The sequence below is a fragment of the Primulina eburnea genome, chromosome 14 (genome assembly GCF_022965805.1).
Source record: "Primulina eburnea isolate SZY01 chromosome 14, ASM2296580v1, whole genome shotgun sequence".
NCBI classification, from domain to species: Eukaryota; Viridiplantae; Streptophyta; class Magnoliopsida; order Lamiales; family Gesneriaceae; genus Primulina; species Primulina eburnea.
Genome location: NC_133114.1, coordinates 30600295 through 30625197, shown reverse-complemented (window position 1 = coordinate 30625197; position 24903 = coordinate 30600295). Strand labels below are relative to the sequence as shown.

Below are 24903 nucleotides of genomic sequence, written 5' to 3'. Positions count from 1 at the left end.
AATGATTTATCAATAAATTTATCATTTTAAATTTTTTTAGTACCATTAGTAGCAATATGACTAAGGTTCATATGATTTTTAGAGTGTGACAATGCCCAAACTTGAGTGGGAGCTCCATCATAGCATGCATGCCTCTGCATGTGATCTACTATGGATAATGACGAATTATGTATAATTTTTAGGTTTTCCATAATTTTAATTTTGATATAAACCTATAAAAAGAATATTTAGGTTGTCGTCGACTTAATTTTTTGGATATTCACCCTCCATTCAATGGATTTGGTCTAATTAATTTTTTAAAAAATATTATATGTGTATTAATTCGATTTGAAGCTGGTAGGATTAAAAAGAAATAAAGAAAAGGAGTGACCAAAAAGAAGAATCAAACATGCCGAAATCGCTTTGGTGTGGCGAAAACAATAATAAAGTGAAGAAGTAAAGACTAAACTTCAACGCCATTTAATTGCAAGATATTATAACCTCTTAAGCGTGAGGGCGTGAGGCCCAATATTCTACTATTTGGTGCATTTGTTAAGACTAATTAACTACTTCTTGTCTGCACCTATAAAATAACTGATGATGTCTTAACTTTGTGTTTGAGCAAAGTCTGCTATTAATAGTGGCGACTTATCTATAATTCGAGGATAAAAATAAATAAATTTTTACGAGCACCAATTCATTAAATATCTTTCAGAACCGATTCTGGGTAACGCGAAAAATTACTTTTCCATGTCATTTTTGTTCTTTGTTTGACGCTTTTAATTGATTTTTTCATTGCGGATACAGTGGCATACGTAGACAAAGACTGAATCGATGTAGAAAAGGACACTATATGATTATCTTGTGCATTCATGTCGTGTTTGGAGTCGCATTTTGCAACCAGTCATAATTTATATTATTTAATTATTTTTATCATCCGAATCATGACTCCTGTATATATTCAATGTATTTAAAATTTGAGAACTTAATCGTCTCAACACTCGGTGAGCAGAATAATCAATTTTTTTGACTAAAATATTTTAGTCAAAAACTATACAATTTTAACGATCAATTTTGTGATACAATAAAATAATATATTATTATTTTTTTTATCATAAATATAAACATTATTGACTCGATATATATCACTAATTTGAATCATGCTAATTGAGCAAGCATAATTGGTATTACCAAAAAAGGGCCTCATCAAGGAGCTAGCCACCTGAAAGGTTGAAAAGTATGCTAGTGAGAACGTGTCAAATTTTCAACATCCAATTTTTTCTTGCAAAAAATGTGAAACCTTACTTGACTTGCCCCAGATAGAGCCTTATCGAGAAAATTTAATAATACGGCCAAAACATTAAATTAGGAGACAAATGTTTTTTTTATATATTGGTGGCTCAAAATTATACTTAAATTATAATCAGATTATTAAGATAAGGTATTTATGCGACTTAAATGATGAAAATAAAAAATTGGACGCTCAAGGTAATGTCATGGAAGCGTTAAATGGAAGCCCCAAAATGTATGTGTGTCGTGAATCAATTTGTTATACGATAAATTAAAGGCAACATAATAATACAAATAAATTGATAGCATTCACGACTAGTCAAAAAGTTGATGATTACTTGCGAACAAACTTCTTCAACTCTTCACATGCAAGTAAAAACACCGATTCTATTCAAACTAATTAAATATAATATAACATATAGTACTTAAATAAATTTCACCATTAATCATTTTGTCTAATACGTACTAGCCAACGAAACGTAATTTAGGTGAAAATTGAATAAAAATGGAGAAGGTTTAATAGTATAGATTAATATAAAATTTTACGATATTGTTGCACGTAACGGGTTAATTTTTTTTAAGGAATGGAAGAACCAGACAACTTAAACATAGGTATGAAGAGAGGAATCAAGTTACCAAGAAAACAATTTTTTTTTTTTTGCATATGTATATATTTGTGAATGGTATAAAAAAGTTTTCATAATTAATTAGACTTTGGGTAAACTGGCTCCTAGGTCGATGACTGAGAAACAAGAAATTGAGAATCTCATCTCAAGCAACAAAAATTGTACACGACTAGTATATCAAAATGATTTTTCCCCAAGTACGTCTTCTCTCTCGAACACAAGAAATTCATGGCTGCAGTATCCTAGGACGATTCCTTTGCAACAACCCTTCCATGATCACCCTTTTCTTGTCCTCCTCCGAGTCAACGTCTTCGTTCAGCGATGAGTTGATGCTACTGGCTGCACTTTCAGTCCGGCACCGCCTATGGGGGCGGCAGGCCGGAGCAAAGAAAAGGCATGCTGAAGTGCAAGTCACGATGGCAAAAACCTTCCCCCAAAAAACCAAAGAGACCAAACAGATAAAAAATATGCACATTCCAACTGTACACCCACACTTTTCACTATCCCTCTTTACGGCTTGTGTATTCAAGGTTTGCTTGAAATCCAGTGAAGATGGGGATCGCTTGATTCTTGCCGATCCAGAGCGGGAGTTTGATGAAATTGAAGAGGACCGGGACGACGATCTTGACGAATCTGTGACACTAGGAGAGAAAATTGAAGAAGCGTTTGAATTCGCTCGTAACAGTAGTAGTTCCTCGGAATTCTTGTTGGTACTATTTACAAATTTTGCATTTGCTGACGATGATGAATAGCCACTGCTTGATCGAAATGGGTTTTGCTTGGATTTCTTGCTTCGAGATTTCTTTGCCTGTTAATTAGTTTCAATGAATAACGTTAATAAAGAAACATAATCCTAATTTTTCCAATTAATGATGGACAAAGAGAGGAACGAGTAACTATAAATAAACAAGGGATGATCAAGATTTCAAACCGAATAGAATTGACCAAAACCCAAGAATTATATTGAATCATCAAACCAAAAATAGAACAGTCAACAAATTAAACTAAATTAAATACCCTCAACCCTTACCGATGACGCCTTGAAGAAAACGGCCTTCATCGCTGCGGCGAAACCCCGGCGAGCCCTGTTCTTCCTTCTGACGGAACTGTCCGAGTCACGGCCAGGGTCATCGTCAGCGAAAACTTGGCTAAAACACGTAAAAAACTTGCTCCTCCCCCGACTCTTTACGTGATCCATTCCATGCAATTAAGATTAATTTGCCAATAAAAGGGGAGAAGAAATGGAAAGAAACGGTGATTGAAAAACTAATGTACTAAAAATGAAGAGATCTTGGTTTGTAAGAAATAGTGGCAAATATTTAGGCGACGGGTGTCTGAGAAAACCAAGGGACGTGTTTTGTAGTGTGTGGATTTGGATGAAAGAGGCAGAGGGAAGCCGGCTTTGCCGCTCTAAGCAGAGGAGCTGGATCGAGGAAACTCAATTTAAATTTAATTCGTATCCGAGGAGACATATATGGGATTTTAATTTATTACAAGGACAGAAATGGAGTGCTGGCCTTTATCCGATCATACTAAAAAAAATTATAACGTCGGCTTCTCTTCGTATCCGTACATGTGTTGGCTCTCGCCAATTTTTGCCATAAATAATAATGTGTTCAATCTATCAATAGATAAAATAAAATAATGGTTTGCAGCACCAAAAAATTAAACTTGTCCAACATGAAGCCCAATATTTCAGAGCATTTAGAATGGACCTAGGCCCATTCAAGATGGTCAAGTCAAAATTTGATCGTAGTACCCATTCGTCTGATAAAAGTATCGGGTTTTCCTTTCTTATTTGCAAGTGGCCCGTCAGTTTAAAAAACCAATTAATTTTAACACATTTTTGTTTGAGAACTGGGAATTACTAGTAGTACACAAAGTGTGATAAATGATTTCTAAAGATGATTTTCTGATCCAAACACTTTTTATTTCCTGCATTTTTTCAAAAAATATATGCAAAAATTTCGCATCATCCTACTGTAATAAACTTTTCATTGATATTTTAAGTTTAATCTTAATTTATTAAATAACATTTATCGAGAAGGTATGCTGAAAATGAGATATTTGAGGAGTTGTATATTTTAAAAAATTATAAATATATATTGTCAATGCCAGCTATCAATTTTAAGGAAATATCCTACTGCACTTATCACACATATAAATATTATATATATATATATAAACGATTAGTTATCATGATGTTGTAATCTTGGTCAGGCGAGTAGAGCGAACCAAGAACAGCACAAACACGCCAACAGCACGAGACTGCTCTTGCTTTTCTTCTTCCTCCTTCTCCTTCTCCCAAGGTTAGGGCAAAGCATATGCTAATTAATTCACACACTCTCTAGTGAACACCATTTCGCCGTCGTATCGGGCAGGGAAAATTTGTACTCTTAGCTGCAGCAATATTTTCTATGGATTTGCTTCGATCGTATCTCTCTCGGGTTCGGATCCCTGAGCCCACTAATCGCATCTACAAGGAGGAATGCTGCATTTCTTACGATACTCCGGTATTTATTTTCTCGTTTTCGCTTTACTTTTCTTTCCAACTTATCGTATTCTTCTTATGCAACTAGAGATTCTATGCTTCTAAATGCGGAGTTGTGTTCTTATTGCCTATTTTTCTTTTCTTTTTTTTTTCTCGACGTTCAGCTGACCTGTTTGTGAATTAGAGTTCGTAAGATGTTGCTAGTTAATTGTTTGTGTCCGACTTCTGGATCGTGAGAATTGGTTTCGCACAAGTGCTGGAGTGCGTCACTGCTTGCCCCTCCTCCACGGAGTATTGCAAACGAATTGTGCTGCTATTTTTAATTCTTATTTGACTATGTGATATTGTTTTCACTCTTTTCCAGAAATCAGAGGGTGGGTTGTTCGTGGATATGAATTCGTTTCTTGCTTTTGGCAAGGATTATGTCGGCTGGAACTATGAGAAGAGTGGAAATCCCTGTTTATCTGCACATCAAGGAGACTCAGAAGCCTGTTTCTGAAGACAGGCCTTTAAAGAAACCAACACTTCTAGCCTTAGGTACTCAACAAGATTACAGCTTAAGCTGAATTCTTTCATTTTGGGTGTCATACCGTTATTCATTGAAGTTTATTTGTTGTTCTCTGGAGCACACATTGAAATGAGATTCTTAAAAATATGTGATTATCGGTTCACTTTTGTTTCACATCGCATGTGCTTCAAAGGGGGGAAATGCAATATAATTTTCATACAGAATTTAAATGCTGAATTACTTCACAGCATGTACATTTCAAATAATTGAAGATAATTCCCTTTTGACATGTTTTGTTAAGGTTTTGGATATGCAATGATAGCTCTATGTATTTGGCTCATCAAGTGCTTGAATCTAGCAGATTCTAGAGTTTTCTTTGTTGTATTTGTTAATAGTATGCTTTATAGTTGTACCATTGTGAAAAACAATTCCTTGAGCTGCATTTTCTATTTGCAGGTGTTGAAGGAGGATTCGATAACAATGACCCAGAATTCGAAGCAAGCTTTGAAATAGTTATTTTGCCAGACTATTTGGCCCTTCCTTTCCCATCAGTAGAGTTGCCAGAAAAGGTATTTCTTCCCCTTCATGTTTTACTTGTTATTTTGTATCATGAAAATCTTCAGATAATCATCTAGGTAAACGATCTACAGAATGATGTGAAATACGCAGGCTTAGTTGTCAGGTATTTTGTGTCTGTCTTGTAGGTTAGATTAGCAGTTGATTCTGTCATCAGGAATACGGGTGCAGAAAAGAAAGAGCAGGTTGCTGCCTGGACTACTGATACAAAAATCATCAGTAAACACGCTATGGATTTGAAACAGCTTGACAATGGGGTTGTTGTTCCTCCATCTGGTTGGAAGTGTGAGAAGTGTGATAAGACTGAAAATCTCTGGTTAAATTTAACAGATGGGTCAATCCTTTGTGGTCGAAGAAATTGGGATGGAAGTGGGGGTAACGACCATGCTGTTAACCATTACAACATGACTAAATATCCATTGGCTGTAAAGCTTGGCACTATAACCGCTGATCTAGAGTCAGCAGGTAATGCCTATATTATCTTTGTCACAAGTAGCCTCCTGGGGATTTATCATGCTGTTGTTATCCCAATCCTCATAAATGATATAAGAGTATTATTTACGACAACCACATAGCCAAATTATCTTGTTTGAAACTGATGCACTCCGTTTCTCACTAAATGAAGTCCTGTTTGTACGGCGTCACCTCTTTTGGTACCTGCTTTATTTGCGGTGCATTTGTGGGATAACAAGTAAATTTAATCAGCAGATAGAAGAACTTAATATTCCAATGTACTTATCGTACCATTTTGGTTTTTTTGGTGTGCATGCATGTTTTGTTTGTAGTGGTGGCAGTGGTGGGATAATGAGTAAATTTAATCAGCAGATAGGAGAACTTAATATTCCAATATACTTGTTGTACCAGTTTGGGTTTTTTTTTGGTGTGTATGCACGTTGTGTTTGTAGTGGTGGGGGATGGACTAATGGTCAAGGCCCCCCAAGGAAGTATTGAGGTTCCCCATAGTACATGCTATGAGCGGTTTAATGGTTTTCCAAACAAAAGGTTTCTGATATATTTTTGAAGATATGTTCATTGTCACGCTTGCTACTAATTTTCACCCAAAATCTAAAATTTTCTTCTTATTTGTAATTATATCAGAATGTTGTCGGAGCTGCAGAACTAATTATAACTGCTCTTTGTGGTAGATGTATTTGAGAGACTGTTAAGAATCACGACTTTAATATGTTCTTTACCATTTTCAAATGTAATCATGAACTTCAAATTTTGGCAGCTCAGATGTTTACTCTTATGACGAGGATGCAAGTGTTGTAGACCCACTTCTAGCACAACATATGCAACACTTTGGTATTGATTTTTCATCCTTGCAAAAGGTATGAGTAACTTTATTTTATTCAAAAATTTCTGTTATTTTTACAGAATCTAGAACTGTCCTGGGCATTGCGGATGTTAGAAAAGATGATGTGCTAACTGCATATAATCATTAATGGAATGTTAATACACTAATTTGTTTTTAGCAAACCGTCCGATCCGCTAAATCATTAACTCTTTGATTTCTGAAATAATCTCTGTATATGCAACTTTTGTTTGGACTCTGTTGATGCTGTATATTTATTTATCTGGTCCATTAGATATCCTCAAGCGATAGTTGTTTTGTTATCGGCATCATCATCCTAATTTTTGCTTCTTGATAATTTTGACTTATTGCTGTGGTAGACTGAAATGACAACCGCTGAGACAGAACTTGATCATAATACCAATTTTGACTGGAACCGCATTCAAGAGAGTGGAAAAGAAGTTGTGCCTCTGTCTGGGCCGGGTTACACAGGACTTGTAAATCTGGGCAACAGGTTGATTATTGTTATTGTAGAGTTGCTGAAATCTCATGCCATTTCTTCCTTCTTGGTTCCTAAACTTTGTTCTTTGCAGTTGTTACTTGGCTGCAACTATGCAAGTTGTATTTTCTACTCATGGCTTCTGTTCACGGTTAGTCGTTTGCAATGTCTTGAAGAAATTTAGCTATTCTAAATGTTGGCCACCACATCTTATATGTATCTGTTTATTTATTTATTTTTTTGGTTTTCCTTTTAGATACTATAAGCACCAAAGTTTGAAAGCAGCTTTTGATACGGCTCCGGCTGATCCAACTGTTGACTTGAATATGCAATTGTAAGTATTTAGCCTTCATAAACAAAATAATGAATATCCTAGTTCACATGTACTTGGTGAAAATTGATCTGCCCATTTTCCATTGTTTTGCTTGTTAATATCATGCATGATTGGAAACTGCTTCCTTCCGTCAGTTGTACTTGAAATACAAGAGAAATTAAATTATATCCTGCAAGTTCCTGCCAGAATTTTACGAAGTTGCGCTATGTACATACTACTCGATCATCCTGGATGTTTTAGGTGGTGATGCACATCATTTGGTACATAAAGTTGCAAATCATGTTTTAAGAGTGTTTTTTAAGCTTAATATTGAGAGACATAGGGGGAATGCTATTTGAGTGTGAATGTCTTGTAGCCGGTGTCTTTTGGATTCATACATGCACTCGGCCAGAACTACCTGTTTGATGGACGAACTCCTAGAAGTTGAATGCATCAAATGTTTTGAACTTTCAGTTCTGATGAAAAAATTAGCTTGAAAAGTAATCATGACTCGTCTATTAGATGTGATTGGGGCTTTTATAAGGATACATTATCCAGAAAGGTTAATGTTGAGATGGGATACAGATCAGCATGACTATCAAAAGTTTAGTGGATTCTATAACCCTTAAAAGCTAAGTTTGTGTAGTCACTTTATAAGTAGGGATGTAAATGAACCGAACTGTTCGCGAGCTTTTCGGATCTCGGCTCGTTAAAAAGCTTGTTCGGGCTCGTTCGTTAAGCTTATCGAGCCGAGCCCGAGCCTTATTTTGGGATCGACAATTTTGTGGAGCCGAGCTTGAGATTAATGATGTTCGGCTCGTTAGCTCGTGAACATGTTCGATAATAGGTTCGTGAGCTCAAAATTGAGCTCGGCTCGTTTAGCTGGCTCGTGAGCTCGAGCTCGAGCTTGGCTCGTTTAAGTGGTTCACGAGCTCGGGCTCGAGCTCGGCTCGTTTAGGTAGATCGTGACACCACTGACATATGATCTGCTGGAACTCTTCTTCAAATAAGGCCTTTCTGCTGTATTGTAATAAGGGTAGTATTGAATTGGAGATGAACGTAGATTTGAAGATTCTTTCATTGAATGCCGCTTCTGCATAACTTTGTGGTTTGGAGTTGGATTCGGAGCAGAAACGAGCTCGCTTGACGAGCTTGTTTAACGAGCCGAACCCGAGCCAGACTCATTAAACAAGATAAACGAGTCATTAACGAGCCGAGCTCGAGCCGAGCCTGAGTTTCATAACTTCCGAACGAGCGAGCCCGAGCTTCAAACCAAAGGCTCGAGCCGAGCCCGAGCCGAGCCCGAGCCCGAGCCGAGCAAATAGTTTAACGAGCCGAGCCCGAGCCTGATACTGTTCGGCTCGGCTCGGCTCATTTACACTCCTATTTATAGGTTGATAATTTATATGAAAATGGTTGCTATCAACTCCTGAGTTAACATCTGTTAATGCTTTCCTTTTCAATTCTTGGAAGTTCCTTTTATGACGCAAGGAGGTTCTTGTATGATTGTACCAGGCAATATTGAAGAAAGCAAATTGCTGTTTCTAATATGAATTGATTAAACCTACTCCATTTTCTTTGCAGAACAAAGCTTGCTCATGGCTTACTGTCTGGTAAATATTCCATCCCAGCTACCAAGGTAAGTTATGTCATATTCATTCAAACTTTATTGTTGTTAATGTTGGTAACAGTTAGCTATTTTGTTCTACAGAAAGATGATGCCGACGACACTTTATTATCTGCTGTAAGAATCATTTGAGTTTGGTTCCTGTGATTGCTTCCACTATATGAATTATGTCTCTCTAATTCAGGTCGTTTGTCTATCTTCCAGAAACAAGTCGGAATTTCTCCTCGTATGTTCAAGTCCGTTATTGCTGCAAAACATCCCGAATTCTCAACTATGAGACAACAGGTTGTTTACTAGGTTAAAAGTTATTGTTAAATTAATCTATTTTGAGGTGAAAGCGCGTACACAGCTTGACAGGTAGGTTTTGAGTGCATATGGACTGATACTTTTTATAAATTGTTGGAATATCTTGTTGGCGAATCTTTTCATAGGTTCAGGGGTAATGAATTTGTCATAAATGCCTTTTTATGTCTTGTATTATGAAGCATAGTTGACTGACAGCTACTTATTGGTGGTTTAGAGAATTCTTGTATGGAAATTCTTGTGTTCCGCTTAAAAAGTTGATTTGTGAAGTTTCTTCTGTCATTTTATCTGTTATAGCTGCATTTGTTGCACAGTAAAGATGATGGACGAAAATTTATGTCTAGGATGCTTTAGAGTTCTTCCTGCATTTTATTGACCAAGTTGAGCGGATTAACACTGGGAACCCAAACTTCGATCCTTCGAAGAGTTTCAAGTTTGGCGTTGAAGAGCGATTGCAGTGCAGCTCGGGCAAGGTTACCTATAATAGAAGAAATGATTATATTCTTTCTCTAAACATTCCGCTCCACAAAGCTACTAACAAAAGTAAGCTTATTTCATTATCATAAGTCTAATTTAATGTCATTTTTCAAATAATATATCCATTATTCAAACATCATGTTGCTTAAAATTCCAGAAGAACTCCAAAATTTTGAAGCTGTGAAGGATACTATGGGGAAGGATCCGTGAGTTTGAATTCTCCCAAGCACCTCTATGATCATATTCAATATATTACTTGCTGAATATGCAATGCTCTGGCAGGTCTTCTGATGAAATTGTTCACCCTCGCCCAAGGGTCTCATTGACGGATTGTCTGGATTGTTTCTCTGCTCCTGAGGAGTTAAATGACTTTTACAGCACAGCCTTAGATGCTAAGACAACTGCAATTAAGTGAGTTTCTCCTCTTTATTTATTTTCCCTTGTAGAAGTTATATAATTATGTTTTCTGTTGCCTAAATTCAAGTCTTCAGGCTGAATATTTGACTTTTTATCACTCTGTACATCTATTTTCGCTGCAGAACTGCAGGTCTGACTTCATTTCCTGATTATTTGGTATTGCACATGAGAAAATTTGTCCTCGAGAAGGGGTGGGTACCGAAAAAACTAGGTATGCAGTCGTTGTCTTCATTCATTTGCTAAAAAAAGCAGTTGATTGGGAATGGTGGATGACTCTTTTTGGATTGATTTCATAGATGTCCATATAGACGTTCCAGATATAGTAGACATTAGTCATATGCGCAGCAAAGGTCTTCGGCCTGGGGAAGAATTGTTACCAGATAATGGTATGTCATTTCATCATTTTTCCCATCGAATGCCTACTATAATATGTTGATTTTATAATTTTTTTGTTAAATGCCTTTCTTTATTTTTTACTAGAGTTTGATGGGGTTGGAACAGTGAAAAAATCTGGATGCATTAAAATTTTGCAGTTACTCGGCGTAACAAATTTAGCATTAGTCAATTTTCTTAAGCTTGTCATTAATGGAACTTGTTATCCTGTTTAATGCCTGGTCCTTTATTGTGTCAGTGGCATCACCCCATAAAATTAGATTGTAAAGAAGCCTCGGCTGCCTCATGAAGGAGCAAAACCAAAGGCATCATCAATGCTTAACAACAATTTGGAAAAAGAATGACTACTTGTATATCATGTATGTATCATCTAGTTGTCTTCATAGATCACTCAAGGTGAGAAACTCTAACGGAGACCTTTGTTTGATTCTTTAGTAATTGTTTTATAAGCATGCTTGTTAAGGATAGATGACTTGCCATTGTGAGAACTCGTCATTGTTTTGGCCAGTCTTTTCTTACTAAGGACGATTGATAATATTCCCAATTGTTACAAGGTCATCATAATACTTAACAAGAATTTGGTAAAAGAGTGACCTGTTTCATTAGCTGTTTTTTGTCCCACTATACGCCTTAAAACTGCTGCTGTTTTCAACCTCTGTCTAAATGTGCAGCTTCTTCAGATGATGGAGTGAAGGCTGATGAATACATTATTTCCCAACTGGAGTTGATGGGATTTAATTATCTTCATTGTCAAAAGGCTGCCATCAATACCTCCAACGCTGGAGTGGAAGCAGCAACAAATTGGCTGTTTGATCATATGAATGACCCTGGTATTCCTCTTCAAAATGGATCTTCAGAGTTTCCCTTAATATGTGCTACACAAATTAATATCATTTTTTTCTTCCAGATATTGATGAACCTATCATAAAAGAGCAGAAGAGTTCTCTACATGTTGACCAGTCAAAACTTGATACTTTAGTATCATTTGGTATTGAGGAAGAAGTTGCTCGAAAGGCACTGCAGGAAACGGTGAAATACTATTAGCCTAAAAATTTCTGGATAGATTATAGGGGTGGTGCTTTCATGTAACGCCCTCGATAATAATTTGCAGGGTGGTGATACTGAAAAGGCGACAGAATGGATATTTAATCCTCCTCCTGGTTTGTCAAATATGGAAACTACACCAAGTAGCAGTGGCTCTGTGGCTGATGGTGCTCTACCTGATGGAAAAGGAAGTTAGTTCCAAAGTCCTTTAGGAATTTATAATCCGTTCTGTTGATGTTTTCTTACTAGAATCTCACCAATGCTTCTGCTTAAAGTAACTATGTTTCTGATACTTGTTAGTGATCTAAACTGGACTTTCTGTCTGCTTACCTGATTCGAGCTTGGCACACACGACTATACTTTTACCAACTCATAGTGTATTGGATTAGGATCCGTGTATCTTTTGTGTTCCAGAACCGTGAAAATGGAGACATAAGGTAGAGATAAGTTATCTTTTGGAGGTGGATCGAGATAAGGTAGAGGTATCTCAGATTCAGTTTGCGGATGACACTTTTTTTTGTAAAGGAGGATCATATCAGATTTTTGGTGGGCGTTGTGAAGTTGTTTTGTAACATGTCGGGGTTAAAAATCAATTGGGAGAAGAGTGCTTTGTTGGGTATAAACTCTGAAGAAGTGGTGGTAGAGTTAGCCAAGCAAATTGGGTGTGGCAGGGAGAAATGGCCAATTGAGTATTTGAGGGTGCTTTTAGGAGGAAATCCATTAAAAATCTCGTTCTGGGAACCGATTATAACTAAGCAGTCAAGGAAGTTGGCAAGTTTTCGAAGTTGGCAAGTTGGAAGTAAACATTTCTGTCAAGAGGGCGGAGATTAACGTTGATTTCAGCTGTTTTGAATGCTTTGCCGTTGTATTTCATTTCTTTTTTTAGGTACCAAAGGGCATAGTAGAGGCGATGGAGAAGATTACGAGGGTTTTTCTTTGGGATGGAGTTGAGGTTGAATCACATTGTCATTTGGTTACCTCGGAGCAAGTGTGCAAACCAAAGATAGAGGAGGGTTGGGAATTGAGAACATTTGTTTGAGAAACAGGGCCATGTTGGGGAAATGATGGTGGAAGCTTTGTGCAGAACATGAGACGTTGTGGAAGAAGATCATAGTGAGTAAATATGGGTTACAAGAGAATAGATGAGATACAAGTTAGCAAGACCTTCAAATGTCCATGGAAGTATATTTCTAGATCTATCCGACTTATTATCAATCAGTGATGACAATGGTTAGAGGGGTACAAAGATTAGGTTTTGGGAGAACATGCGGTGGGGGGATTCTTCCTTTCGGGATTCTTTATTTCAGCTTTCTTCTGTAATATTCCTACTATCATTTTGCATTGTTTGAGAACTCGACCTCTTCCCATTCATGGGACTTGCATTTTCGGAGGGCTTTGAGGGATGAGGAGTTAGAAAAGTTGAGTTCATTGTTAGGATTTGTAGAGAGGATTGACGGGCTAGATGATGTCCAAGTGTGGGGGATCCGTTAAGTCTCTGTTCAGTTAAGTCATTTTTTGAATCTTTCTTTTCGAACGTTAACTTTCACGCTTTTCGCTTTTTTAATGTTATTTGGAAGGTTCCGATTCTATAAGATTTAACTATTTTCGCTGACGACGGTTCTGGGTAAGTTACTGATATCGGAGATGATACAAAAGAGATGACTCACATGTACTCTCTTGTGTGTTGTGTCGGAAGGAGAGGGGAACGCATGACCACCTGTTGATTCATTGTACATTCACGAGTGGATTATGGGCTAGGGCTTTGGAATAACTGAGATTGGTTTGGGTGGTGCCAAGATCGACGCAAGATTTATTCGTTACGGATCTTGGACAGCTTCTTGATAAGAGGGACATAATTTTTTGGAGACTGGTAGTTCATTGCATATGTTAGTCAGTATCGTTAGAGAGAAATAGAAGAATTTTTGAGAATATAGAAGACACGGGTGAAGAATGCCAGGAAAAGATTAAGATTAAAATATCTATTTGGATTGGATCTCATGTAGAGTTTGAGAGTGTCTCAATCTCAGATTTAACGAGACAACGAGTTTTTGTGTATTGTTGACATGGTTAGGATTTGTTTAACATTTTGTCGTGACTGGATCACTAAAAGTCTTTAATTAAATATTTCATAAAATATCGTTTTTTTATCACTAACAGCCTTTTCTATTTAATAGTTGACATTCTAGTATTTTATGCTAAAGTGTTTCTGTTTCTTGACCAGAATACCGGCTACTTGGGTTTGTGAGCCACATCGGCACATCTACTCATTGTGGGCATTATGTTGCTCATATCTACAAAGACGGTAGATGGGTGATTTTCAATGATGAGAAAGTTGGGGTTTCTCAGGATCTACCTATCGACATGGGATACTTGTACTTCTTCGAGAGATTTGATGGCTGAAAGTCTTTAATATACTCCTGCTGAGCATGCAGAACATTTTTCTGGAAACAATCGGTAATGCTCCTGGTTTTCTTTCAGATTGGTTGAGTTTGGTAACTGTCTTTCATGGTTATGGTCCGCACAGGGGGGAAGATGATTTTTTGGAAGACTGCTATCTCTTACCTTTTGCTTTCTTTACAATCGAACTGTATGCATTACTTCAGTTGCTCTTGAATAGACTAGATGGATTCATTGTAATGTAACCCTAAATTATATTCATTCGTAAATTTTGATTTGCCTAACATGTATTTGTTCACTCGTTAAATTTTTTGAATATGCTGTAATTTTATCAAGTATTTGCCTATGTGTTTGTACCTTTGTTCACGTTCTATATTAATGCACTTTTTAAGCAGATGCGATTGAAATAGATGTTCTAATCAACACTAGTGCGATAGGATTTATATCATTTTTATATAATATAATTTATTTGATTTGTTATATTTCTAATATTTATAATGAGAATTAGATAACTTATTGTGAGCATTTATGTGATAATTCCTGTACAATTTTATTCAATATATATAATTGATTTTGTGAAGTCATTTGATTGTTATCATAAAAGTTTATTTCATGTTAATTAATTAGTCTTATCGATGATGACTTCAAATATTTTATCTGAATTCATCAAACACCTATATTTAATAAGGCAAAAACTTGTGTGAGAGGGTCTCACGGGTCATATTTGTGAGACGGATCTCTTATTTGGGTAATCCATGAAAAAATATTACTTTTTATGCTAAGAGTATTTCTTTTTATTGTGAATATGGGTAGGGTTGATCCGTCTCACATATTAAGATCCGTGAGACGGTCTCACATGAGACTCACTAATTTAATAAAGTAGATATTTATTAAAATGACCATTAATTAAAAATTATGCCTAAGGGTTAGAAAAATAGATTGTTTGATAATTATTTGATAAAAACGTTATGAAAACTGGAAACACAATTTGGGCAATTATTGTGGGTTAGGTTTGAGAATGTGGTTTTTTACTCCAAAGATTAAAAATACATTTTTAACAACCGCAAAATTAAGCTCAAACATCATAATTTTTTAATGAAATAGACAGCCAAATGGTTAGATACATTTTTAATTATTATTACATAGTTTTTAAGCTAATCATTCTTTGTGTTGTACTTTTAATTATAATTTGACAACTCAACCTCTCATGGTTTGGATGGATAAGATCCATGATTTTAAAAAAAATTTGTGAGCCCCATATATATATGATTAAATTTGGGCCCTTGATTCTATCATGAGGTTGTACCCCTACCTGTCAGATGGAATCAACCGATTTTTTTAATTATTTCATCATTCAAATCCGCTTTCGTTAAAAAAAAAAAAAGAAAGGCAAAAGTTTGAGAGAGGTTTATGGAATATTTACCAAATCATTGTTTATATATAAGAAATAGCAATCCAAATCCAAACCGATGGAATATCATTATAATTCAAACAATTTGTTTCTCATATTAAAATCCAAAATTTACAATTTGTTCCCATCACATTGCCAGTTTTCGAAACTCCGTAGCCAAGATAAATCCAAATATACTCATTCCTTTTATTTATCTATTGTATTCGAGAGTTTTATTATTTGTATGATAGCGTAATTTGCATTCTCCCGCTTGGACGTCAAATCTCATTGCACAAAACCATCAACTGAAGTACTTTTCATTTCGATGAGACGGCTTAGAAAAACGAAGGAAGTTCATAATGGTCATTTTTCTTTTATTTAGCAACCATTTTAAATTTAGTTTAACTGAAACAATAAAAGAAGATGGAATAACAATTTAAAAAACGGAACAAATTCCATAGATCGACATTTATCAACGTTTGAATGAATTGTTTTTTGCTTTTCTAAAAAAAGAAAAAAATTAACTGTTTTGACTTTTGAGATGTCAGACAAGTTGAATTTTTGACATAAAAAATTAGGTGAAAAAAAAACAGTGGTAGCGATGGAATGCAGTACGCAGCACAGTACGACGATACCAGCAACCAACAAAGATTAGTACAACATGTTCATACAATTGTACTACATGATCACAGCGTTATATACAGACAACGAAGAGAGACCCAACTTCCGGGAAGAGAATTGAAAGCTCAAAAACGTCATTGAGTGCAGCGTTGATGACACAACATCTGATCGTTTAGGGGATCTTTCAAAATCCCATTTTTGACGTGGTTTTATCAATGCTACACTCAATAACGTTTTTCACACTTTGCGACCATCAGAGATTTGAAATCGCGATTTATGGGTAGGTTTTGGCTCACACTATCTTTCACTCTTTGTAGTTTGTACCATCTTTCTTTCTGTTACAATATCGTTGTATTAACAAAATGCTTATATTTGTGCAAGTGCTACTTAAAGATACCTTCATAACGCAAAGACAAATATCCCGAAGCTCCTAATAAGAAATCTAGAAGCATGTTAGGTTTGAAGCGTGAAAAAGAATTCTGGCAGAATTACAGAAGATACAAATCTCGATAACATTATTTCAAAAAAGATTTTTTTGCCCCTCAAGTTCGCTATTACGCTCATTTATTGACACGTCAATTTGAATCATCATCATCGTAGCGCATTCCTGTTTGTTGCAGGCTCGGCTACATAGATATTATCCAAACTAATCGATTTTCTCACTTACTATATCTTAAACACAGCAATTTGAATGTATCAAAAAATTGTGTGTATGAATTGAACATGCTATTTCCTTGATCCTATGAACGATCTGAAGAAACACGTAGCACCTTATGGAGCCATTAGTCCTTCGATTGTATAGAAGAGAGAATCCGCCCAGTCAACTTTGAAAAGCAAAGCATGCAAAGTTTGCATCACATCATACTCGGGATCAAGCTTTCGCTGCCAACCCTGTGCAGAACAAAAATTTGAAGAGCATAAATTTCAGAGCTAGTAAAATTGTGGACTGTTTGTTTATTGGTTCAAATGAAACACTCATGGTGCATTTGGAATCCATACATTTTAATTATAGTTTTATTGTTAACAATGAAATAATATATCAAATCTTAGGTTGCACTTGGATTGATTGATTTCAAATCAATGGATTTCAAATATATGTATGATGTATAGAAAAATAAGACCATAAATTTCAAATTCACCTCTTACATGTTTATATAATATTTTATGTTAACAAGGATGAATTTCAATCAAATAATGATATCATTTGAAATTCATTCTACTTTGTATTGCTAATGTGTAAATAAGTAAGGTGAGGATTTAAGATTTGATATATTGTTTTATTGTAAACAATAACATTAATCGAAATCCATGGATTTTAAATCCATCTCCCCAAGTGCACTCTTGAATCCACACCTTAGTTATTTACACATCAATTACACAAAGTATAAAAGATTTCAAATGACACCATTATTGGATAAATTTAAAATCAATCACAATTAATATACACACTACATAAATATATATATTTAAAATTTATGGTCTTGCTTCTCTAAATCAACGAAAATACATTGGAAAACATTTGAAATTCATCTATCCAAATGCAACTTCAAAGATCCATTCCATCATGCCCAAAAAGCTTTTCAGGCCATGTATACGTTGCATCATTACATGACATGATGAAAAATATAACCTATCTATCCTTTAGAAACCTACAATGACAAGAGACAAAGTGAACTTATCTGCTATTCCTATCAACATGTGAGAACTTATTCTCGTGTTATCAATAGTTGTTACTTTTAATTTCTGATAAAATATGGAAATTCCCCTCTATCGTTTGCCGATGGACGATTTTCATCATACTATCTTTCAAGCTGTACTAATAAACTTTCAGATCAAAACAGAAGCTTGACGGCACCCAAAACATGAAAACAAAATATAATCTTCCCCTGACAGGCGTGAAAATCAAATTCCATACAGCTGAAGTAAATGCAGAAGTTACCTCCAAAACTAAAGTAGTTACAATCACGGTGCAAACATTGCCATCAATGTTAACTCTGTGACGCCTAACTTGCTCAAGCAATTGTTGCATGCAATCAGCGGGATGAATGAAGTCAACTTCACCTGAACCCCAAAACTTGAAAGTTTTGTCCACGTCCTATCCGGATATCAGAAGCTCTCAGAGGTTGAATATATAGAATTAAAAAACATTTAATCTAATGATTTCTTCTGAACATACATTAATGGAATACCCCACCCCCACACGACAAAAGAAAAAAGAATTTTATGATCTTGAAAATTGCTTATTCAGAAAGTACAAGTTCGAGTACGAGAAAAAGATTGAACTCAAACTTCAATCAACAATTTTAAGTAAAGATCTTGATGGGTGCTCATTAACAAAGTAATCATTCAAGTAAAAAGAAAAAAAGAAAGTTGAACGCAAGCTTCCATCAACAGATCAAGTAAAAATCAAATAAAACTGGAAGAATGGGACCAATGGACTTTCCAGTCCTGGAGGCAGAAACTATAGATGCAACGATAAAGCATATTAAATGATGAAATTCCAGAGAAAAAAGACAAAAAAATGTGAGGCAGAGGATGGAATGAAGGTAATCTCCATGGGAATCCCACTTATAAAATAGGTGCTTCTTTTTCATAATATGTGGTAAGCAAGTAATGACCTCAATAAATGCTTCAGGATGTGGGCAGTTCTGTTTGTTAGATAGTCTTAGAGTGCATTCAGCGGCAGAGCGACCATCACGAAGTGCCACAGCCCTGAAGAACTCCATTAAATTGTCTCGATCCTTTCTAGAAAGTTCAGCAGTCATGCCTACATCGAGGAAAATGACATGCGGCTTGGATTTAAACATAGCATTTCCTGAACCTTTTCCCTGTGATACTCTAACAAGGATGTTTCCTGGATGCATGTCCGCATGGATGAAATTGTCAACCTAAAAAGTAGATAGTAAAGTGCGATAAATGCCATAATCTAGGAACATGTTACTGCATGAGTAGCATCTCCATGTACCATAGTTGAGTTACAAAGGCTAATGGGAAATAAATAAAAAAAGAAAAATAAAAAAAAATATAGAGCTAAGCTCTGTCCAGCTAGGCAGAAAAGCATATAACTAATTTTTCCGGGCTACTAGTCAACCATAAATGATAACGATTATCTTCAAGTGGGTCAGATCGGAGATTTTGACCTGAATAATTTGAAGAGTTGCTTATCCAGTTTATTCTCTCCAATATACGATTCTAATACGAAAAAGCATGTATGTATTTTCCATGTAAAAAAGAACATAATTAAGTCCGTAAATTTATAAATCATACCAACAGCATCTTGAGGAGCGCATGAGTTCCAATATGAGCAAGTGCAGTCTTAATATGCCCATTTCCATCGAGCCTGTCCACATAATGCAGAATATTTTCTCCATGCTCATAACTTTCCACCAAAACAGCTGGGTGCACCAAAGGGTATAACGGTTTTGGGAATGAGACATCTTTCCAATAGCGGAAATTGTAGATAAAACGACTCAAGTTGGCTGCTTCCCTCGCTAGATCAACTTGGGACATCATGAAAACAGCAAATTGTTGTATGCTCTCATCCAGTCTCAACCATTTTAAGGTAGGGATGAATTTTGAAACTTTAGCAAATAAATTAATTAATACAAAATCTCTACGAATTGATTCACCAACACCAGGATGCCTGACTTTCACGGCTACAAGCATAGGTTTTATTCGCTGTCTAGGATACCTAAATCTCAGAGTTGCACGATAAACTTGAGCAACACTGCCAGATGCCACAGGTTCCTCTTCAAACTCATCAAAAATTTCTGACAGTCTGCGACCAAATGCCATTTCGATAGTTTTTTTTGTGTAGGCAAAGCTATGAGCTGGTGCTTTTGTGTGCAGTTCAGCAAGCTCGTCGCAAAGGTCATTTGGGAACAGGTCTGGTCTGGCTGCTGCCCATTGGCCCCACTTGATAAATGCTGGACCAGCCTTTTCTAATGTTACACGGACAGCACGTAGCCACATTTTCCTAAATTCAGTGCCAAGAGACTCTGAAAAGGGAGCCATGACTATGCAAGGTGAAAACAAGACTGCCAAGTAGAAGGCTCTCATAACTAAAATCAGTCCCTCTAGAAGGGAGAGAATGAATGAAATCAGATAAACATTCCCATCTTGTGCATGCATGTAAAGAGCATCCTTGGATGGTAGGTATTCTGCCTGTGCCAAAGCTCTTTTGTTCCATGTTAACTCTCTGATAAAGCAGGCCAAAATGCCAGGAGCTATGAGATGTGATCGAAACAAAGCAAGGCTTACCGCATATGCAATCTTACCTATGGGTGGTAAAATAGGTCCATTATATGAAAAAATTGGGAAAAGCCTTTTCCATGACATGGCATGGCATGAAAGTCTACTCTTCGTGGTTTGCAGATGAATTTTTTTATATCCTCGAAACCTCCAAACGATCCCTTCAATTTCACGTGAAGCATGGGAAGAAAACGCAGCGCGAGGAATCATGTGGTGCGCATAAAATCTACATCCTATATAACATAGTCCATTTTCTAAGGATGACGATGGGTAATGATTTATCTCAAAACACGATGTCTTCGTGCTAGAGAAAAGGAATTGTGCAACCCTCGTAAAACTGCCAGTTGCCGAGCTTCTGCGGTTACAAAATTATAAAATAAATGAAAAAATCCGTCTTTTAAATTATCCACCATTCAAATGCAAAGTTCAAGTCTGTAAACTTCAGATTAAGATGAATGCTGGCAATTTTGAATCTTTAAGTAATAAATTACACTGACTGATACTAACTTCTATCATGATTAAAACCTCTATAGTATGGGGAAGTAATCGAATAGCAAACATAATTATAGAATTAAGAGAACTAACACATAATTATAAACTGGCGACATCATAATAAAAACAAATTCAAGCAAAAAACATATAGGAGGGAAACCTGTAAATGGCCATAGAAATCAGTCGAGGTTGTGTGTACGATGCGCCGATGGCGTAACACACTCGCAGGCATTTTTTATGCGCTACGATGATATACGAGTCAAACGAGCTGCTTCCTGGACCATGCGCATAGTCGGAGGTCCGTTGTCAGTAATTTCATCGGCCACTGTAGAGAGTGAGAAGAAGACTCAGCAATTCTGGAGACAGCTTCGCTGTTGGGTCGAGGGTTGGTTAAATGGATAGATCCGAACCCACCCTGAAACGGGTCTTGCGAATCGCCCACACATATTATTAAATTTAGGTAACAACTGGAATTTATAAATCAATTCTCCATTATTTTTGCGCTTCTACTTCTTTCCTGTTATATATTTATTTTTTTTGAGAAAAAAATAAAGTAATTCTATTAATGGGAACTTAATCAAGCTTTACAACATTGGAATTCTTGAATACTATATTGCGATTTTTTAAAAAAATAAAAGAATTATATATATTATTAATATTTGGTAACTAATATAATATATATATATATATAATAATAGAATATATAATAAGCAAAAAGTAGAATTATAAATACATATATAATATGGAGTAATCCACAATATTGAATAATACTAGCCAACACCTTGAAACCAGGGGCTTTCTCCGTCGCCTGTTTCTTGAATACCAACTGCCACTCATTCTTCGACTATCTCAGTACGTGTGTATAAATCACAGCTCTCACCCTCTTTTCATTCCTACATAACAATCACACGACTTCACTTGAAAACGTATAACAGAAAAGAATGAGTTCCACAAGCAAAGCGTGGGTAGTGGCGGCGACCATTGGAGCAGTTGAGGCACTGAAAGACCAAGGATTCTGCAGATGGAATTATGGCATCAGGCTTCTGCAGCAACACACCAAGAACCGTCTCAGATCTTATAGTCATCCTCACCCTGAGAAGCTCTCTTATAAGATCATGACCCATCAGGCAAGAATGAAGAAATCCGAGGAATCCTTTAGGAAAGTTATGTATTTGAGCTGTTGGGGTCCCAATTAATGATCCATCCTTTAATTTCCCCTCGTCACTTACATATTGTTATCTCAGTATGAAGAAATTAATCAGTTCTTCTGATACAGCACCATGTGTTCTTTTCTCTTTGGGATTACAAAGCTCAACTAAAGTTTTTTTATATAGAAAAAAAACATCGATGGGTACATGATATAACAAAATCATCCCAATGAATATTAATTTTTTTACCATAAAATAATTAATTTGCAAATATTAACGCGAAATCAATATTTTAATTAATAATGCATATCAAGACATGTTGATAGATAACTACTAAATTAACACAATATGTCTTCCTATATTATTAAAAATATGGTTGTTATGATTAATTTAATAGGTTAGTATGACTAATTTCTTATTACAAAATCAACTCTTATTTCTAATGGATTTACAATTTATTTCATATCATGAGAATATTTATGAGAGCTTATACTTATTTTAAAGTGATTCTTCTATGGATTATTTTAAAATGGGTGGGTGATAAGCAAAAGTAGGAAGTGTTTCAAAATAAAAGTCTAAACCTAATATAAGTCAAAATTTGAGTGTTTGGAGAAAAATTGTTTCCAATGTTAGTTTTTAGTAAAAATGACAATAATATCCTTAATTTATACATCATTTATCTTTTTAATTATCTAAATTTTGGTACTCACATCATTAATATATTTATTATTACATGTTTAATATTTTGTATCAAAAAATAATTTTTCGTTTTATAACATTAATGTTTGAAAATTTATATAAAATTAACACATGAATTTTTTTTGTAAAAATACATAAAATATGTAAAAAAAAATTATGAAAACAAAAATTAAAACAATAGGAAAACCTATTTTTAAAATAAACGCTTGTAATAAAATATAATTAAAATTTTATGAATTCCATTCAAAACTCATAAATAAAATTTAAAATTTACGAAATTCTCAAAAATTTTCTAATATTTTTATGCAAGTGTTATTTATTATTTTATGTTGTACCATTTTATTTTAGGTTTATAATAAGTTTTAAATTTTAAATAAATGACACTCATAAAATTAAATTATTTTACGTACTAAATATATAAAAACATATTATTATTAATATCAAATAACAATAATTCAAATTTCTTAAAAAATTTGAAAGTGAATATATTTAATGTAAAATAAGAATAAGATGAATGATTGGACAGCGGGATCTACAAATAATGAGTGTAAATGTTAAAATGAATGTGGGAGAATAGATGTGTTAATATAATGTGTATGTGGCATGTGGACCTCACGATTTTTGATGAGGTGATGGGTGTTATAACACCCACCAATGCGGATGCCCTTAGAAACTCTTCCAAACACTCCATGAGAGTGGTAGGTTGGTATTATCACTTCCTTATTACAAAATCGACCCTTATTTTTTTTAAATCAATTTACAATTTATTCATATAATATCTTAACCCACATAAAAAATAATTGCTCTGGTTAAAAAAAAAGGTCTTCTCAATACTTAACTGATAGATAAAATATTTTTGACTAATTAACTTTTTTAATCACATGCACAATGAGCACGCCCTACCACTGCTAGTATATATTATTTATTAAAGTTAAACTCTTTTATTAACTAGTTTTAATATTTACCGTATTTCCTTTTACATAATATTTATCTTGTATCGTTTCAATTTCTAAATTTAATAACTTTCATTGTAGTTTTTTTTATAAAAAAAAAACTATTTCATTTTCTACTTTATGTTACAATCCTTGATCACATATATATTAAAGCTGAGTGTAATATGTCCATTTAAAATGATACGAAGTGACAAATGTCATGGCCCATAGCCCCTACACTCATGAAGTCCAAGTCCATTGGAACAAGTAAATCCAGCAGTATTCAATATACCACGTGCACTTCAAAAACTTGGGGCTCGGCCGTCGCTTGTTATCTTTACCTACTCACATCTCCCACTGCATAAATAACAACCCTCGCCTTCTTTCTCTGATCAAAACATAGACAAAAAAAAAAAAAAAAAAAAACAAAGCAACACTATATTTTAATTCTAAGTTCGCCCACTTCGCTTGGAAAATATATCGATTAAATCAAATCATCATATATAGAAGAATGAGTTCGGGAAGAAGAGCTTGGTTAGTAGCAGCAAGCATTGGAGCAGTAGAGGCCCTGAAAGATCAAGGATTCTGCCGATGGAATTACGGCATGAGGGTCTTGCAGCAACACGCCACGAACAGTCTCAGGGATTACAGTGCCACGGCCAAGAAATCGATCCCCTCCATGGCTTTGAAGAAGATGATGACGGAAGAAAGAATGAATAAATCCGAGGAATCGTTTAGGAAAGTTATGTACTTGAGCTGCTGGGGTCCTAACTGATCCCCCTCCCTTGTAGAAATTTATATGAAACGATGTAATTTTAAATATATAACATCTTAATTTTTAATAAATTTATCTAACTTAAATTAGAGTAAATATGAAATGAACCTAAAATTAAATACATTGATTTATAATCAATGATTTCAAATACCTCGATTCGAACAAGTATATTCTTATATCATTCAATTCAGATGTATAAGCTCTCAACTTAATGCAACAAATTATCGAGAAAAAAAATAAAAAAAAAATGCCCTAATGTTACGCATTTATCTAAACGATGTGTCGCTCAATACTAATTATCAAAAAAAGGAATTCCTTAATTTGAGTTTGGCACTATCAAGTAATCAAACTCTTCTATTTG

The 24903-nt window shown here is 35.1% G+C and overlaps 4 protein-coding genes across 4 annotated transcripts; 2 read left to right on the top strand and 2 right to left on the bottom strand.

Moving 5' to 3' along the window:
* Positions 1–1955: 1955 nt before the first annotated feature.
* LOC140812023 (uncharacterized) lies at positions 1956–3385 on the bottom strand. The gene is made up of 2 exons (XM_073170195.1): positions 2926–3385; positions 1956–2703 (listed from the first exon to the last, which is right to left on the bottom strand). Exons 1-2 carry the CDS (start codon positions 3091–3093, stop codon positions 2122–2124), a joined length of 750 nt encoding a protein of 249 aa, XP_073026296.1. The 5' UTR covers positions 3094–3385; the 3' UTR covers positions 1956–2121.
* Positions 3386–4097: 712 nt separating this feature from the next.
* Positions 4098–14582, top strand: LOC140811673 (ubiquitin carboxyl-terminal hydrolase 14-like). Its single transcript, XM_073169707.1, is given in 21 exon segments — positions 4098–4408; positions 4751–4840; positions 4842–4923; positions 5351–5463; positions 5599–5935; positions 6707–6801; positions 7145–7278; positions 7358–7414; positions 7520–7597; positions 9161–9215; positions 9288–9320; positions 9408–9488; positions 9851–10049; positions 10141–10189; positions 10266–10394; positions 10523–10611; positions 10697–10786; positions 11465–11623; positions 11701–11822; positions 11905–12028; positions 14059–14582. Coding segments are annotated over 21 exon segments (2391 nt in total). The 5' UTR covers positions 4098–4312; the 3' UTR covers positions 14238–14582.
* Positions 14583–16679: 2097 nt separating this feature from the next.
* LOC140811956 (uncharacterized) lies at positions 16680–21456 on the bottom strand. The gene is made up of 5 exons (XM_073170094.1): positions 21149–21456; positions 19513–20851; positions 18864–19133; positions 18185–18340; positions 16680–17136 (listed from the first exon to the last, which is right to left on the bottom strand). Exons 1-5 carry the CDS (start codon positions 21160–21162, stop codon positions 17017–17019), a joined length of 1899 nt encoding a protein of 632 aa, XP_073026195.1. The 5' UTR covers positions 21163–21456; the 3' UTR covers positions 16680–17016.
* A 286-nt stretch (positions 21457–21742) lies between these two features.
* Positions 21743–22263, top strand: LOC140812809 (uncharacterized). The gene has a single exon (XM_073171176.1). The coding sequence runs from the start codon at positions 21930–21932 to the stop codon at positions 22182–22184; it is 255 nt and encodes an 84-aa protein (XP_073027277.1). The 5' UTR covers positions 21743–21929; the 3' UTR covers positions 22185–22263.
* Positions 22264–24903: the final 2640 nt, after the last annotated feature.